This window comes from Hemitrygon akajei, chromosome 30 (genome assembly GCF_048418815.1).
Source record: "Hemitrygon akajei chromosome 30, sHemAka1.3, whole genome shotgun sequence".
Taxonomy (NCBI): Eukaryota; Metazoa; Chordata; class Chondrichthyes; order Myliobatiformes; family Dasyatidae; genus Hemitrygon; species Hemitrygon akajei.
Genome location: NC_133153.1, coordinates 3,909,925 through 3,924,782, shown reverse-complemented (window position 1 = coordinate 3,924,782; position 14,858 = coordinate 3,909,925). Strand labels below are relative to the sequence as shown.

At 40.4% G+C, this 14,858-nt stretch overlaps 1 protein-coding gene across 1 annotated transcript in view; it reads left to right on the top strand.

Moving 5' to 3' along the window:
* LOC140718759 (protein unc-13 homolog C-like) overlaps positions 1-14,858 on the top strand; it is a 337,501-nt gene that overhangs the window by 184,132 nt on the left and 138,511 nt on the right. The window contains exons 11-14 of the mRNA XM_073032872.1: positions 3,419-3,515; positions 3,636-3,779; positions 3,997-4,074; positions 13,619-13,696. Of these exons, the coding sequence (XP_072888973.1) occupies positions 3,419-3,515; positions 3,636-3,779; positions 3,997-4,074; positions 13,619-13,696 (397 nt within the window). The remainder of the gene's footprint in view (positions 1-3,418; positions 3,516-3,635; positions 3,780-3,996; positions 4,075-13,618; positions 13,697-14,858) is intronic.

The following is a 14,858-nucleotide window of genomic DNA, read 5'->3' as shown; positions in this document are numbered from 1 at the left end:
AATGTTACTTCAACTCGATTTCCTTCCTCAAAGAAGATAATTTATCTCAGAGATTGATTTTTAAACCAATGGAGTTGAGAGTAAGATGCATGAGCACTCGTTGGTGCAGGAGGTACACATAAAGGCCATGGGTATATATGATATGTTCACAGATGCATTTTACCTGCAGTCTTAGTGTTAGTTTAACTAAAGCATTTGAAAGAGAAAAAAAAGCAGCTTTTACTCTTTGATGAACAAATGCAGGCAGCAATTCAGGATCTTATACATTTCATGATATTTTGTTGTGTTATTGCACCTGTTACACTCTTGTATCCTTTAATGGGATTTCCAAAAACAACCACTTGCATAACAGGAATCTGATTTTGTTGTGCAAATGAAATGTGGTTAAAACTTTCTTAACTGTAACTAAAAATTGATCTTAATGTGGAAGAAGACTTGCTCACATAACCATCTACATTTCGAAGTTGCAAGAATCGTTAAATAATTTTCAGCACCTATACCAGAACAATAAGGAACCTGACACTTATATCGTGACTTTGGTAACAATCAGATTTTTCTGCAGCCTGCAATCAGCCTGGTACAGTTCCAGTCAGTTCATTATCAATCTATTTATATGGTCAGCCTCATTTGTTCCTTTAGATAATAATAGGACTGAGCAGCACAGAATGAGGCCATTCAAAGTACTATGCTCTGAATCCTAGAGAGTTAGAGAGTCATATAGCACCACTACACCCATGCCAAAGATTTTGCTTGTCCTAGCTCTGTGGAAGAGCTATATATTTGTCCTAGATGTAGAGGCAAAACAAGAGGAAAATCAGGTGGAGAGCAAAGAGGGAAGGATGCTTGTTCAAGCGAAGGTTAAGATGACCAAGTGGCACCTTTCTGCCTGTCAGACAGGCAGATACAGCAAGAGGTTCAGTTTAAGAATCTCTGAAAAGACCTGGATATGCCATGCAAATTTCCTTGTAAATACAAATTCCACATAGCTTGGCTCTGTGCATGAGACAACCTCACATCTGGAACCCTTTTGCGCACTGTACCTCTAAATAAAAAAATCTCTAGCGGTTTTACTGTGGCATTGTTAATTACTTACCTGATATCTCTCAATATTTGCTTTAAAGGTAACTAGATATCTTATAGTATCACGGACATCCTGAGAACAAAACAGAACTTGTTTTAGAGTCACAGTTCCAAGAAGAGTCTTCTGCAGATTAAGTCACCTAGCCTGATATATCAGCATCCCGGTGGTGTTTCCTCCAGCCCAACATGGAGCACTGTCTAGGCAGTGGAGGTGGAATCTGCTGGATCCTACTAGCTGTTTTATGGCCATTGTGTATTTTTCCCATCTAAGGTTTACATAGAGGAGGTTACCTTTCCTGTTTGACTAAGGCTCCCACTTCCAATCCATCCGTAAGCATGATTTGCTTCAGACTGTGTACATTTAATTCATTTTTGGTTGAGTACAAATTACCATCCTTCATCTAGATATTCTTAAAATTCTGATTGTTTAAGATCTATACAATGCCAGGCTAAAGAGCTGATAAATTATGTTCTACGTTGCAGTCAGCAAATCATTTTATAACATTATTTTAACTTTAAATAACTGTTTAAAATTCAACACATAAGGAAGGAATTTTAATGCAAAATTTCTAAATTAGCAGATTGACTGGGAAATAATGCAATGTTACTTCTAAATTGATAAATGCTATTGAAGATCTGCTGGACTGGAACCACCAAGTCCCAAGCATGCTGATTATCAGAGTTTTGCTGTAGAGAAAAAAAGCTAAATTGGTAGATAAAGCGAAGCCTAATTGGTGTAGTAAGGCATATGGAAGGAATGGAGGGCTAAATTGTAACTATTTTAGTGTAAAGAGTCTTACTAATTAGTCAGATGTACTGAGAGGATTGTTTAGCACATGGGAAAATGGGATTGTTGTCATCAGAGATAAAATAGAAAGAAGACGGTGCTGGGGTATACTGTATACCCCTGTCCAATACTGATTATGGAGTCTTGTGGTCATGAAGGAGGATGTCCTTAAAGACTCTTCCAATGAGGCATTATGTGTAGAGCTCAGAAACAAAAATTGATCACTTTGAAATGTGTCTATCAAAGATTTCCGGTTTCTCAGGAGATAGATCTACAGAAGTGTGTCAAAATCACTGAGAGGTGTAATGATAATTGAGTTACTATGGAAGGGGAATTCATCTTTCCCAGTATTAAGATTTTTTTGCCCTGAGGATGAATGACACTGCTTGGTAGAGTGGTGGAAGCAGGGACTCTCACATATTAGAAGAATCTGACTAGGAGTTGAATGAGGCATAGAAGCCCATGTGCTGGATTACTGCAGGTGGTCAGAATGGACATGGAGAGCCAAAGAGCCAGTTTACGTGTTGTTTAACTCTGAGTATAACAAGTTGGAATGTGTTTAACACTACCAAACTGTGATGCATGTCCAGAGCTGGTGTTACACTTACTTCCCAAGTTGTCCACCACCTTGCACTGATTGTAAATGGGTTTCAATACATGACTGAAGAGTAATTACATAGAAGCATATCATAGGCATTGTAAAGTAGTCCTGCAGAATCTTTGAAAATGTTTTAATACAGTATATTCTGGAGTATAAGCCGACCCCCCATTTTCAAGGTTAAAAAAGTGACTTTTCATGTTACCTTTGTATAAGCTGTCCCCTTTTGTAGAGGTTTTTGATTTAACCAGCAAAGTTCACAAGATCTCACATGCCGGTACTTAGCTTTGCTGGATCTGGACCCTGGAAATTTTGTGAACCAGTACCTGCTAAGAAAACAGGCCTACACATTGTAGAGTGTTATAGACAAATTCTTAATAAATAAATCAGGGAGAGAAATTTTTGGATTAGGTTTCCAATGGAAAAGAATCCTCTGAAATGTAACCCCCATGAAACCATTTAGTGCCCATCGCGCGGGATGTTGTTTACGTTCAAGAACGCTGCTGGATGGACGAAGCGGGTTGCTTGAAGTGGGTTAAAGAGGTGTGGCATTGATGTCCCGAAGGTGTCAGGAAGGAAAAGTCACTACTTGTTTGGGACATGTTCAAAGCGCACTTGTCAGGTGAGACAAAAGCAGCACTGAAAGCTGAAAATACAGACATTGCAGTCATCCCTGGTGGTTTGATGTCCGTGCTCCAGCCACCAGATGTGAGTTTAAACAAACCAAAGAATTCACGCATCGACAGTGGAACCAATTTGACTCAAAAACAGCCAATAAATATGACCTGTCTTCTGTGTATCCGTTATTCTAAAGTTGGCACCCTCTATATTAGCTGACCCCCTAATTTTAGGACCAAAATTTAGGGCCAAATTCTCGGCTTATACACTGGAATTTACGGTAGTTCATTTTACCATAATCATACATTTTAATATTATACTTAATTTTTGATTAGGTGGTTTGAACCTTTTGCCATTGATTGGTTGGATGAAAATGAAGATGTGTCAATGGAATTTCTTCATGGAGCCCTTGAGAGGGACAAAAAAGATGGGGCAAGTATCAAAATTATGGAATCATTTTACAATTTATGGTTTTGCTGTCAGCTCCAATGTCAGTTAAAATGGATTATAACCCAACTTTGAACTAATTCTCCTTTCATTTTTCTAAACTAGTTCCAGCAAACTTCAGAACACGCTCTATTTTCTTGCTCTGTTGTGGATGTCTTCACTCAACTGAATCAAAGTTTTGAAATTATCAAAAAATTAGAATGTCCTAATCCTGAGGCATTGGCACATTTTATGAGAAGATTCGCTAAGGTACTGTACCCTGTTAACACATATCAGAGGAAATGATTTCTTCATCCAAAAATATTTGACATGATTAATTTTACTATAATTGTAAAAGTCACAAGAAATAGCAAACTGAATCATTACAGAAATTTTATTTTTCATTATGTATTTGATCAACAATTATCTTGACATAAAGCTCAATGGTTTCTGATATGAACCTGGTGGTGATTCTTTTTTATTGCAGACTATCAATAAAGTTCTCCTCCAGTATGCTGCTATTATCTCAAAGGAATTTAGCTCACACTGTTCTAAAGAAAAGCTGGTAGGTAAACATGTCTTGTAAATCCTTTGCTGTGATATCACTGCTGGTGTTGGAGGCTGACTTAATAGCAGCATGATTTTATTATTTAATAGAGGCTGAAAGTGCATTACACATAAGTGCCATAGTGTGAGAATGTCAAACGCCCACCTCTGAGGAAGTCCATGACACATTAGTTGGTAACATTACAGAGCTCTAAGTTCCTCTGAATGCAGTGCCAAATAAATTTACTGGTGAAAGTGCTCAATATCTTTTCAAATTGTAAAAATCCTGAGGTGCAAATAATTCAGTTTCAATTTTTTAAGTAAGATTTTGTTTAGTGTGTTAATTTTAATGATACAGCCACTTAAGGTTATTTGGCATGATGCTAAATGTCACCCCATTTCATATGAATAGGATGACTATTATTAGCACAGAAGCCAGCACCATATTAAGGTTTACTTATGAAATAGCTAATACACAATCAGTAAATTTAACCCTGTTTAAAAACACAGAATCGTTAACAAATAAAACATTTTAGTTCTGCAGTAGTTTGCTGTAGCATACTTAAGGAGGCAGTTGACTGTTTATCAGCAAGATAATAGAAACAAAGTGACAAAATCTAAGATATTTGTAGGTTTTTTTGAACTGTAGGGTTTTTTAGTTATTAATCTTTGGATTTTAATGTCAAAATTAAAAACGCTGCTTTATTAGTAAGTCAGGCATTAAAGACAGCTGTTTTACGTTGTTATTAAATCTATGCTTCAGAATGCTAGACCAGAAAATCAGGTCATCTGAATAGATAACAGAGATCAATGTCAATTTTTCCCCTAACATGAGCTCCAACACCACATATAGAAAATTCTGTCCTGTGCAGTATTCATTAAGTGGTTGAAGAATATTATGTCATGTACGGTGAGTTGTCATTAAGAAGATTTGAGCAAAGAGTCTTATTTGTGGGTTTGATTTTGAACTTCTACACTGTGTCATAGTTTGATAATTAACACCAGCCTCCTCATTCTCATCCACTTTTGTATTCAGATTTCATTACAATTAGTATCAGAACAGATTTTTTAAGATTTTCAAGCAACCCCCTTATGTAACATGAATTAGTAACATTTGGCAGAATCCCACAAGACATCTGGCATGTTGTTTCTGTAGTCTACAGTCGTTACATGTGTTAATTAGGATATGTAGATGAAGTAACCATTATCTAGGAGAACTTCAGATATAAATATGTCACAGTTCTCACTTGAAGCTAGCATTTCTGTATTTTGTGAGCTGAAATATGCACAGTTTCAATCCAACTTTTCCCATTTCAGTTAAAATCTCAGGATAGTGCAACCAAAAGTGTCTTTAAAACAGTTTTTTTTTTCCTTTTGGCCTACTATAACAGTCATGTTAAATCATAAGCAGTGATAGCTTTCAAAATGCATTTTGATCGACATAATCCTTCCAGAATAAGCAAACATTAAAAAGCCACACATATGGGAAAGATAAAAATGGTGGACCATAGTGTCAGAATTAAGACATGATTGAGGAGGGATATGGAGAAGGAGAAATGAAGGGTTCTGAAAGTAGGATTAAGTGATTGAAGATTCTTTTGGTGGTGGGACAGAACACCTAAGTTAGAGGATGCAAGGCTGAAATGGTGAAAGGAAGAATGACGTAAAATTGCATTCATGTGCAGACGTTATTAGCAGTATGGAGTCTAGTGGGAGAACATAGTCTTGCTGGGATTCCCAAAATTACATTAGGGAATCATCTCTTTGATCATTCTCTAGGGAATGTCAAGAGGCAGAGAAAACAGAAATCCACTTTTCCCCACTATTTCACAATGCTTTCACAGTTTCATTTATTTCCAAGTGTTTTAGATTAACTTTAGTTTTCGATTGTTAAATAAATTATTTTTTAAATGCTGTCTAGTGCGTAAGCAGCTGTCTGTGTGAAATTTGCACATTTTCTCTGACCATGTGGGTTTCCTATGGGTACTCTGGTGTCCTCCCACATGCAATCTGGTAGAATAATTGCCCGGTATAAATGATCCCACTGTGTAGATTAGGGAATTAATAAGAACATGGGGAGAATAAAATTGAATTAAAATAAAACTGCAGATGCTGGAAATCAAAAATGAAAACAGAAAATAGTGGATGTACTCATCATATTCTGCCCTCGCTGGAGAGTTTCCCTGTTTTCTTAAGCTAGGCAGATAGGTAAACTTCAGTCCTGCGTAACTGCAGGTTGAGAATGGTTTTATCATACACCAACACATTACAGTACACAGGAGCTTGTCAGAAACGAGCCACGCTCCCGAATAATGGCTTCAAGACAAATTCAAGGAAACAAAGTTTATTAACAGTTCTGCAGAGCTGGGCCCCTTCAGAGAAGGGAACCCTGAACCTTACAGGGCAGCAGGTTTTATCCTTCTTCCTTACCACCCCTCCTCCCTGACTCGGGAGGTACATAGTCTTATCCCATTCCATATTTGGAGTTGTTTTTTTACACGTTTCTGTAAAACAATAGTCCATATCTCAGGACTTCAATGATTCCACAAACAGTTAATTTTGTCAAGGCTTCTGCATTCATAATTAGATCACACTTGTTTACAGACTTTAACCCAGACATAATTAAATCACAGTTGTCCCTAGACATAATTAAATCACATTTGTCCTTTGACTTTAACCCGGACCTGTCAGAAACGCACATCTTAATTTTGAATCTTACAATACCACCCTTTTTCTTTTTAAGATGTGCGTTTCAGCTAGCATTTCTCTCACTCCCAGGGGGCCTACTTTCTTCTTTAATAGCATAAGTTTTAGCTCGTTTGTCCCATGATGGGGTATCGCTACTGCCTGGAGCTGGAATATACTGCGCCTGATCAGTGTTCGTATACAAGGAATCAAACACGGCAAAAATAAGAGAATCATTAGACCCCCGCCTGCTACTAGGAGAGCGGTGCGCCACCAACTACCTCCCAGTAGCCCGTCTAGCCAACTCATGTTCCCCAGGGATCTCCAGGTTTGTACTGGCACGTGGGCCAGTTTCCGAATTTTGTCGGATATTTTTAACACGGCCTTTCCACTGTCGTCTATCTTAAGGCAACAGTTTGTAAGATTGAACTTCCCACATACCCCGCCTTCAGAGGCCAATAGGTAATCCACAGCCAGCCTGTTCTGGTATATTGCTGTTCGCATCTGACTCTGCTGTTTTGCCAACAGCTCCAATGCCAGTGCCGTTTGATTGGTTATCACTTCCACCACCGCCTGCAGTCTAATAATTCGGTTTAACATGTAGACAGGAGTGCGATACCCCCACGACCCATCCTGGGCCCAGGTCGCTGGCCCATAGTATTCAATGATGCGAGCCGGTGGCCACTCATCACCCCACTCGCCCACCTTTATCTTTCGTGTATCTCTCCTTAATGAATCAAACAGCTTAATTCCCAGCTTCCGGTCACCCTCCTGATGCAGGAGGAAGAACTCCGGTCTTTCCTGGGACAGCTGAGACTTCTCATGGTCCCCCCCTGTCCCATGTATCCTTTATTATAGATTTGGTAATAAGGTTTACTATTCTCCCAACATGTTTCTCTCTTGCTTAGATCATAGCATCGATCATTCACATGCGAGTGGGACACAAATGATCCTGGGAACACCCTCTGCCCCACTCGTACCACGGTTCTGCACTTGTCACATTTCCCTTCAATTTCCCCGACATATAGAATCAAATATATTACAGTCAATAATGTTACAGTCCACATAGAGTTCATTTTTGCTGCCTTTTTAGCCTCACCACCATCGGTTCTTCACCGGGAACACAGGTCCACTCAGTGCGGCTTTCGGGCTTCACCGGTCCTTTTACCCTGGATGCATGTGTCCACCCTTTTTCTTTTGTCCGTACAGCCGCCTCTGTTGTTAGCAGGACCTGGAAAGGGCCTTCCCACTGTGGCTATAACTTCTCCGGCTTCCAGGTCCTTACCAGAACCCAATCTCCAGGCACGATCTGATGTAAAGCAAAATCGAGCAGCGGAGTCTGGGCCAAGAGACCCTTTTTCCGCAGTTCTGCAAAGGAACGGGACAAGGCCAGTAAATTGTCCCTTACAAAGATATCACCCCCTTGTAGTACCCTTCCACCTTATTCCAATACGGGAGTCCGAACAACATCTCATATGGGGATATTCCTATGTCCTTGCGGGGCGCTGTTCGTATTCTTAAAAGGGCAATAGGGAGACACTTAGTCCATGGTAGTTTGGTTTCTAACATCAACTTGGTTAGCTGTGCCTTCAGGGTGCTGTTCATTCGTTCTACTCTTCCCGAACTCTGGGGATGCCACGGGGTATGGTACTTCCATTCGATATCAAGTGCATTGCAAATTAACTGGTGCGTATCTCCTTCTTGGTACGTGGTAGTGACATTCCCGTTATTCCAGCTATCCTTTCTGGGGTAATGCATCGCTGTCCTTTACTGACCCGGTGTCCCAGATAGCTTACTTCCTTTTCTACAAATTGTAACTTTTTCTTTGAGACCCGTAGCCCCTGCTTCCCCAGGAAGTTCAGTAGTCTGATGGTATCTTCCTGCACCCCTTCCTGTGTTGGCCCAGATAGTAATAGATCGTCCACATACTGTAGCAGTTGGCTCTCTGGAGCACATTGGAATTCTGCTAGTACTTGCTCCAAGACCTGCCCAAATAGGTTAGGTGATTCGGTGAACCCCTGTGGCAGGACCGTCTACCGGAGTTGTCTTTTCCGCCCCGTCGTAGGATTTTCCCATTCGAACGCAAATATGTCACGACTGCTCTCTTCTAGCGGGCAACTCCAGAAGGCATCTTTTAGATCTATTACACTGAACCATTCATGGTCAGGGGAGATCTTACTCATCAGTGTGTAAGGGTTGGGCACTACCGGGTATCGGGTTTGGACTACTGCATTTAGGCCCCGCAGGTCTTGTACCATCCGATAAGTCCCATCTGGCTTTCGCACCGGGAGTATTGGGGTATTATACGGTGACATACATTCCTCCAGTAGTCCGTCAGCGATCAGTCCTTCAATCACCGGCTGCAGCCCTTTTCTTCCTTCCATTGAAATAGGGTACTGTTTTCTCCGTACTGGCGAACTGTTAGGTAATAGTGAGATTTGCAAGGGGGGACGTTCAAACCCCCCCGGTTCCCTTCCTGGTACCATACCTCCGGGCTTATTTTCCTATCGTCTTCTTCCCTGAGGGCAAACAGCTGTACCATTATCTTCCCGTTCCTGGGCACAGTCCCGATGCCTAGCCTGACTTGCAGATCCCGCCCGAGCAGGTTGAATCTCGCAGAGGGTAACAAAAGTAGGTCCTGTCCCGTTACCCTATCCTCATGTTCAATTTTCATGTTTTCTATAACAGGTACTTGTATTATTTTGCCTCTAATACCGGATACTTCCATTACCTTTGTTCCGGTTCGGGCGCCGGGAGGTATCGGGATTACGCTAGATCTTTCGGCACCCGAATCTACCATAAAGGTTGTATCTGACCCTTGGGGACCTACTTTTAAATTTACCAGGGGTTCCTGCCGATAATTCATCCCCAAGGGGTGGAACCCCCGACCTCCCTAGTCTTCATCTTCCATCATAGCGTACGAGCGCACTTCCCGTCGGTATCTGGGGCACTCGCGCCTGAAGTGTCCCTCTTCGTTGCAGTGAAAACATCTTAAAGCCTTCCTTAGCCCTCCTCCTTGCTCCTGGCTACTACCTCGATCCAACCATGGTCCCTGTCTCTCTCTCTACTATCTGCGGTTACTTGTCGCACTGTCTGGACCATTATCCTTGCTGTCTTCTTTTGTTTCTCTTCATCCCTTCTTACAAACACTTTCTGTGCCTCCCTAAGTAGTTCACTTAAGGGTTTAGTATTCCAATCTTCTAGTTTTTCCAGTTTTTTCTTATATCTGGCCATGCTTTCGATCCAAATTCAACACGAATCAGCTGTTGGCCAACCTCCGTCTCAGGGTCTTCGATTTGCGGAGCGGTAGGGGGCACATATGGGGCGGCAGGTGGTCGAGCACCTCCCATGTATTCTTTTTCTGTCCCCCTTCATTTATCGTTTTCAATTTATAACTATTTGTCGTTGGTAACCAGCATAGGGCATAATCACTTTCTTCGGGTTTAACGTTAGGTTTTGAATTCACGTACAGATTAAGGGCTTGTTGTACCCAATCCTCGCTAGACCCGAACTTAGGCCATCACACAGCCGACCCTTGGATCGGCTGGCGGGACCAGAATTCACAGTACTGTATCATTTTTTCTTTGACTTCCCTTTTTGCCTCCCGTAATCCCAATTTTCTAACATCCGTCCCAACGGACTATCAGGGGGTACCCCGGGGTATTTTTCATCATTGGCGCCTGGATTTCCTTTACCCTTTTCTCTCTTAGACCCCTTATTCCCCATCTCGAGGACTTGCCCGGTTCCAATCCACCCGCAGGCACCCCGCAATTCCACAATTCTCGTGCACTACGTCTCTGCAGGAATTTAATTTGAATGTGACCCACCTAGCTCGGTCACTCCTGTCCAATTCCGGAACCTGTATTCCCGCGATCGCCCAGGAATTCACCTGCAGGCACCCCGCAGTTCCACAATTCTCGTGTACTACGTCTCTACAGGAAGAATCACCTGCAGGAACCCCACAGTTCCACAATTCTCGTGTACTACGTCTCTACAGGAGAAATCACCTGCAGGAACCCCGCAGTTCCACGATTCTTGTGTACTACGTCTCTACAGGAATTCAATTTCTTACCTGGGTCCTGTGCACAGAAATTACTCGATCGCTCACTGTCTCAACTGCCTCGACAACCCCTCTTTGTTTCCTTGAGTCCGCCGGATATCACTCGCTCAAGCCGCGCGGGGCGACGAGCAAGGAATCAGGGACTGCCGAACTCGGCAGGGTGCACCTTCTCCGATGTCCTTCCTTGCCCCCCTCACGGCTGGAGTGTGGATCCCGGACGAGCGCCCCAAGTTGTCAGAAACGAGCCACGCTCCCGAATAATGGCTTCAAGACAAATTCAAGGAAACAAAGTTTATTAACAGTTCTGCAGAGCTGGGCCCCTTCAGAGAAGGGAACCCTGAACCTTACAGGGCAGCAGGTTTTATCCTTCTTCCTTACCACCCCTCCTCCCTGACTCGGGAGGTACATAGTCTTATCCCATTCCATATTTGGAGTTGTTTTTTACACGTTTCTGTAAAACAATAGTCCATATCTCAGGACTTCAATGATTCCACAAACAGTTAATTTTGTCAAGGCTTCTGCATTCATAATTAGATCACACTTGTTTACAGACTTTAACCCAGACATAATTAAATCACAGTTGTCCCTAGACATAATTAAATCACATTTGTCCTTTGACTTTAACCCGGACCTGTCAGAAACGCACATCTTAATTTTGAATCTTACAAGCTGATGTAAAAAGACAGTACTTCTCAGTATTCTCACAAAAGGTAGATTCAAGTATTGATTGACATTCCTTCAACTTCTAACAAAGTGCTTCTATCTAACCAGCAACTAACTGAACTGTATAATGGCGGACCTAATGACAAAAGATAATTGCTTAACAATGTGATAATGAGTAATCAGCAATAGCTGTGAACTCACAATTAAGCAAAGAGATCTAGTAATTAGAAATAGAACCTCATCAGGTAGACATAACATATCATATCTGTCTATACTCTGGTAAGAGAAACACAGCAAATATTTCCATGAGATAACCCTTTGTCAGAACAGAGTAAATTGGTTTGGTTAGGATTAGTATAAAAAAGAGTGCTGGATGGTTAGTGTGGATTCAGAGAGCCAAAGGCCTATTCAGGCTACGTCCACACTACACTGGATAAATCCATAACCGAAGCTTTTTCTCTTTGTTTTTACCCTCCGTCCACGCTAAAACTGCGTTTTCATCCCCCGAAACCGGAGCTTTTCAGAAACGCTTTCCAGGCTGGGTATTTTTTGAAAACACTGCTCGGGCAGATCAGTGTGGACGGGGTAACCGGAGAAATCTGAAAATGCTGTCAGACGGCAGTACGCTATTTCATTGTTTTCTTGAACACAACCTAACAATTTCAGAACAGACGACAACGAGACTGAAGCCAGAAGAGTTAGAAATGTACTCACCAAATACTTTGACCCATAACTTACTGAATAAATAAGTATACTCACTTTGCCCTGTTTTCTGTCCTTGCTCGTATGAAGGTGGGTTACCTATTCATGCAAGTACTTCTCTGACAATAGATGTGTAACAGCCTAATGTAACATTGTATGGAAGTACAAGATAACACTGATGCAGACATGTTTTATACATTTAACAAGGTGCTTTATTAATGCAACAGAGTTAGTCAGTTTTTCAATGTTTTTCGTCAGCTGGGTCAATCTGTCCGTTAACTCCTGTCGGTTGCCTCCATACACTCCAGTATTTGTTTTTTTTTTACTTTTAAGTTCTCCTGCACGAAAGCCAACAGCTGTCCATCGTTTTAAGTCTTTCTAGTCTGTAACTACACAAACGCACACTATTACAGTGTGATTCGACACCAAACATGTCGCTTGTTTTCAGTAGATGTGTCCTGCGCATGCCCAGTAGGAGGAGATTTGCCGAAATCTCCGTTTCTATGTGGATAGAGATATTTTTCAAAAACGCATAGTGTGGACGCTTATCCTTTTTACGCGAAACCGGCGTTTTCAAAATTATCCGGTCTAGTGTGGATGTAGCCTCAGTGCTGTACCTCTTTAACTCCATGATTTATTTTTAATTAATTACTTCAATTCTGAAAGTTTTCATTTTTTTTGTGATGGCAAGAGCATGTTACAGGTTTGTTAGCTGTCAAAGACTGTTACAATGATCTGGGGTTTGAGGCATTCTCAGTCTACCTACCAGCAGAAACCACATTACTGCTGTGACTGAATGGTGGACTTGGATTATAATCATCTGTGAGTGTGTATTTAACTCAGTATCACAATTAGAGTTCACATGTTACCTGGAATATTTTGCCATTTTAACTTGAATGGACCTTGTTAAGTGACACCCTTTCTTCATTGAAGACTACAGGCAGAAAAGGAGAGAAGTTTAGCAAATGTTCTGAAAATCTCAATGGCTAATGTAATGTGTTTAACAAGATATTTATTCTCAATTGTTCTTTTTCTGTTATCAGCAATGAAAATGCCTTTTCATACAATTTGTAATTAATGTGCTACTTCCTGAATGTATGTGTTTGATAAGAAGTACATTTAAAACCATTTTATTTCAGGATCATATACTTTGTTTTACAGCCAAACAATAATGAATAAAATTGTGACTCTAACCATATTCATAAATGAATCTTTTCTATTCAATGTTATTGACTGTGAGAGTCCTGTATCTCCTCTTATCAGGTTGTCATTTGACATGGCAGCTAAATATTCCACCTGTCCTGTATCTGAATTTCCTTAAGTTATATGGTTAAATGGAAACAGCAGGCTAATTCAAATTTCATATTTCATGCATATTTTGTCTCAATCATTTCTGTGTGGTCTTTGGGTTAACACTGTAAGGCATTTCTAAATTATTTATTGGTTCTTGCAGCCTTGCATCCTGATGAACAACATCCAACAACTGAGGGTCCAGCTGGAGAAAATGTTTGAATCAATGGGTGGTAAAGAGGTGAGTGCCTATAGAAACCCATGGGAAAGCTTATTAAAATATATACATATGCAGCTTACAGCTTTCGAGTTTTTAAATGTATGTATTAGTTTATTGTTTTATTATAACCATTACTTTCACTTTACATAATAACACCGTTTAAGGCCATCATCTTATACAGATTAATCTTAAGTATTGCTTACAAATAATAGAGGTGGCATTTATGTTGTTCTGATTAAATGTGTTCATTAAACATCTGTAAGTGTATTCTGTAGGCACGGCTAGCTGCATGTTTCATGCACTTCGTAATTTTTTTTGGCGTTGCATTCAACTGTCCTATAGGAAGAAAGGGAAAGTACCTTCCATAAGGTCTGTGTACAACGATGATTGTTTAATTAATTGATAAATCAAGGCTCATCAAAACGAGGATTTTCTTGTGCTAATTTAATGAGACAATTCAAACCTGTCTTAGACAGATGTGTTTTGCAATAAGGTTTACTGTCTGCAAAAAACAAATAGAAACTTTAAGCTATAATGATACAATTTTAATGCATTCATTGTAATTACGGCTACCAATTACATTGGCAATTTGCAACCACCTAAAGCGTAACCAGCCACTGGGAGTGAACGTTACTTTATTCTGATGGGCATCTAAACTGATGGGATGAGAGCACGTGCATTTCTCTGCATGAAGCAGCAATTGCAACAAATTGTATATCTTTCACCAAAGAGGGCTCTTTTATTATTTATGTTTAATGGGAAACTAAGATTAGGAATTGTGGTTTAGAGAGTAACATTTATACAAACCCAACTTTGAGCTCCTCCACATTTTATCAGTTAAATAAAACAAAGCTAGATATCTGTTTTGCTTCCATTTCTAGTCATTTTCTAAAAACTGTAAACAAGGTTATGCATCTACACAGTTTGACAAACTGTGACTTGATTAGTTCTTTCCTCACTTTTATTAAAATAAAACAGAGAAAATATTATAAACCTATTCCCAGCCTAATCTTAAGTATGCAGCTTTTAATCATAATTAATTGATAGTTTAATCTCTTAGGATTGCTCTGCCGCCTTGTATGTTACAGAATCACAAAATGTCAAGTATTGGCCTTTTAGGATGTTAAATGCCATTGAGGGCCTTTTTGCTTATACAGTGCATGATTATGCTCGCCTGCTTTAA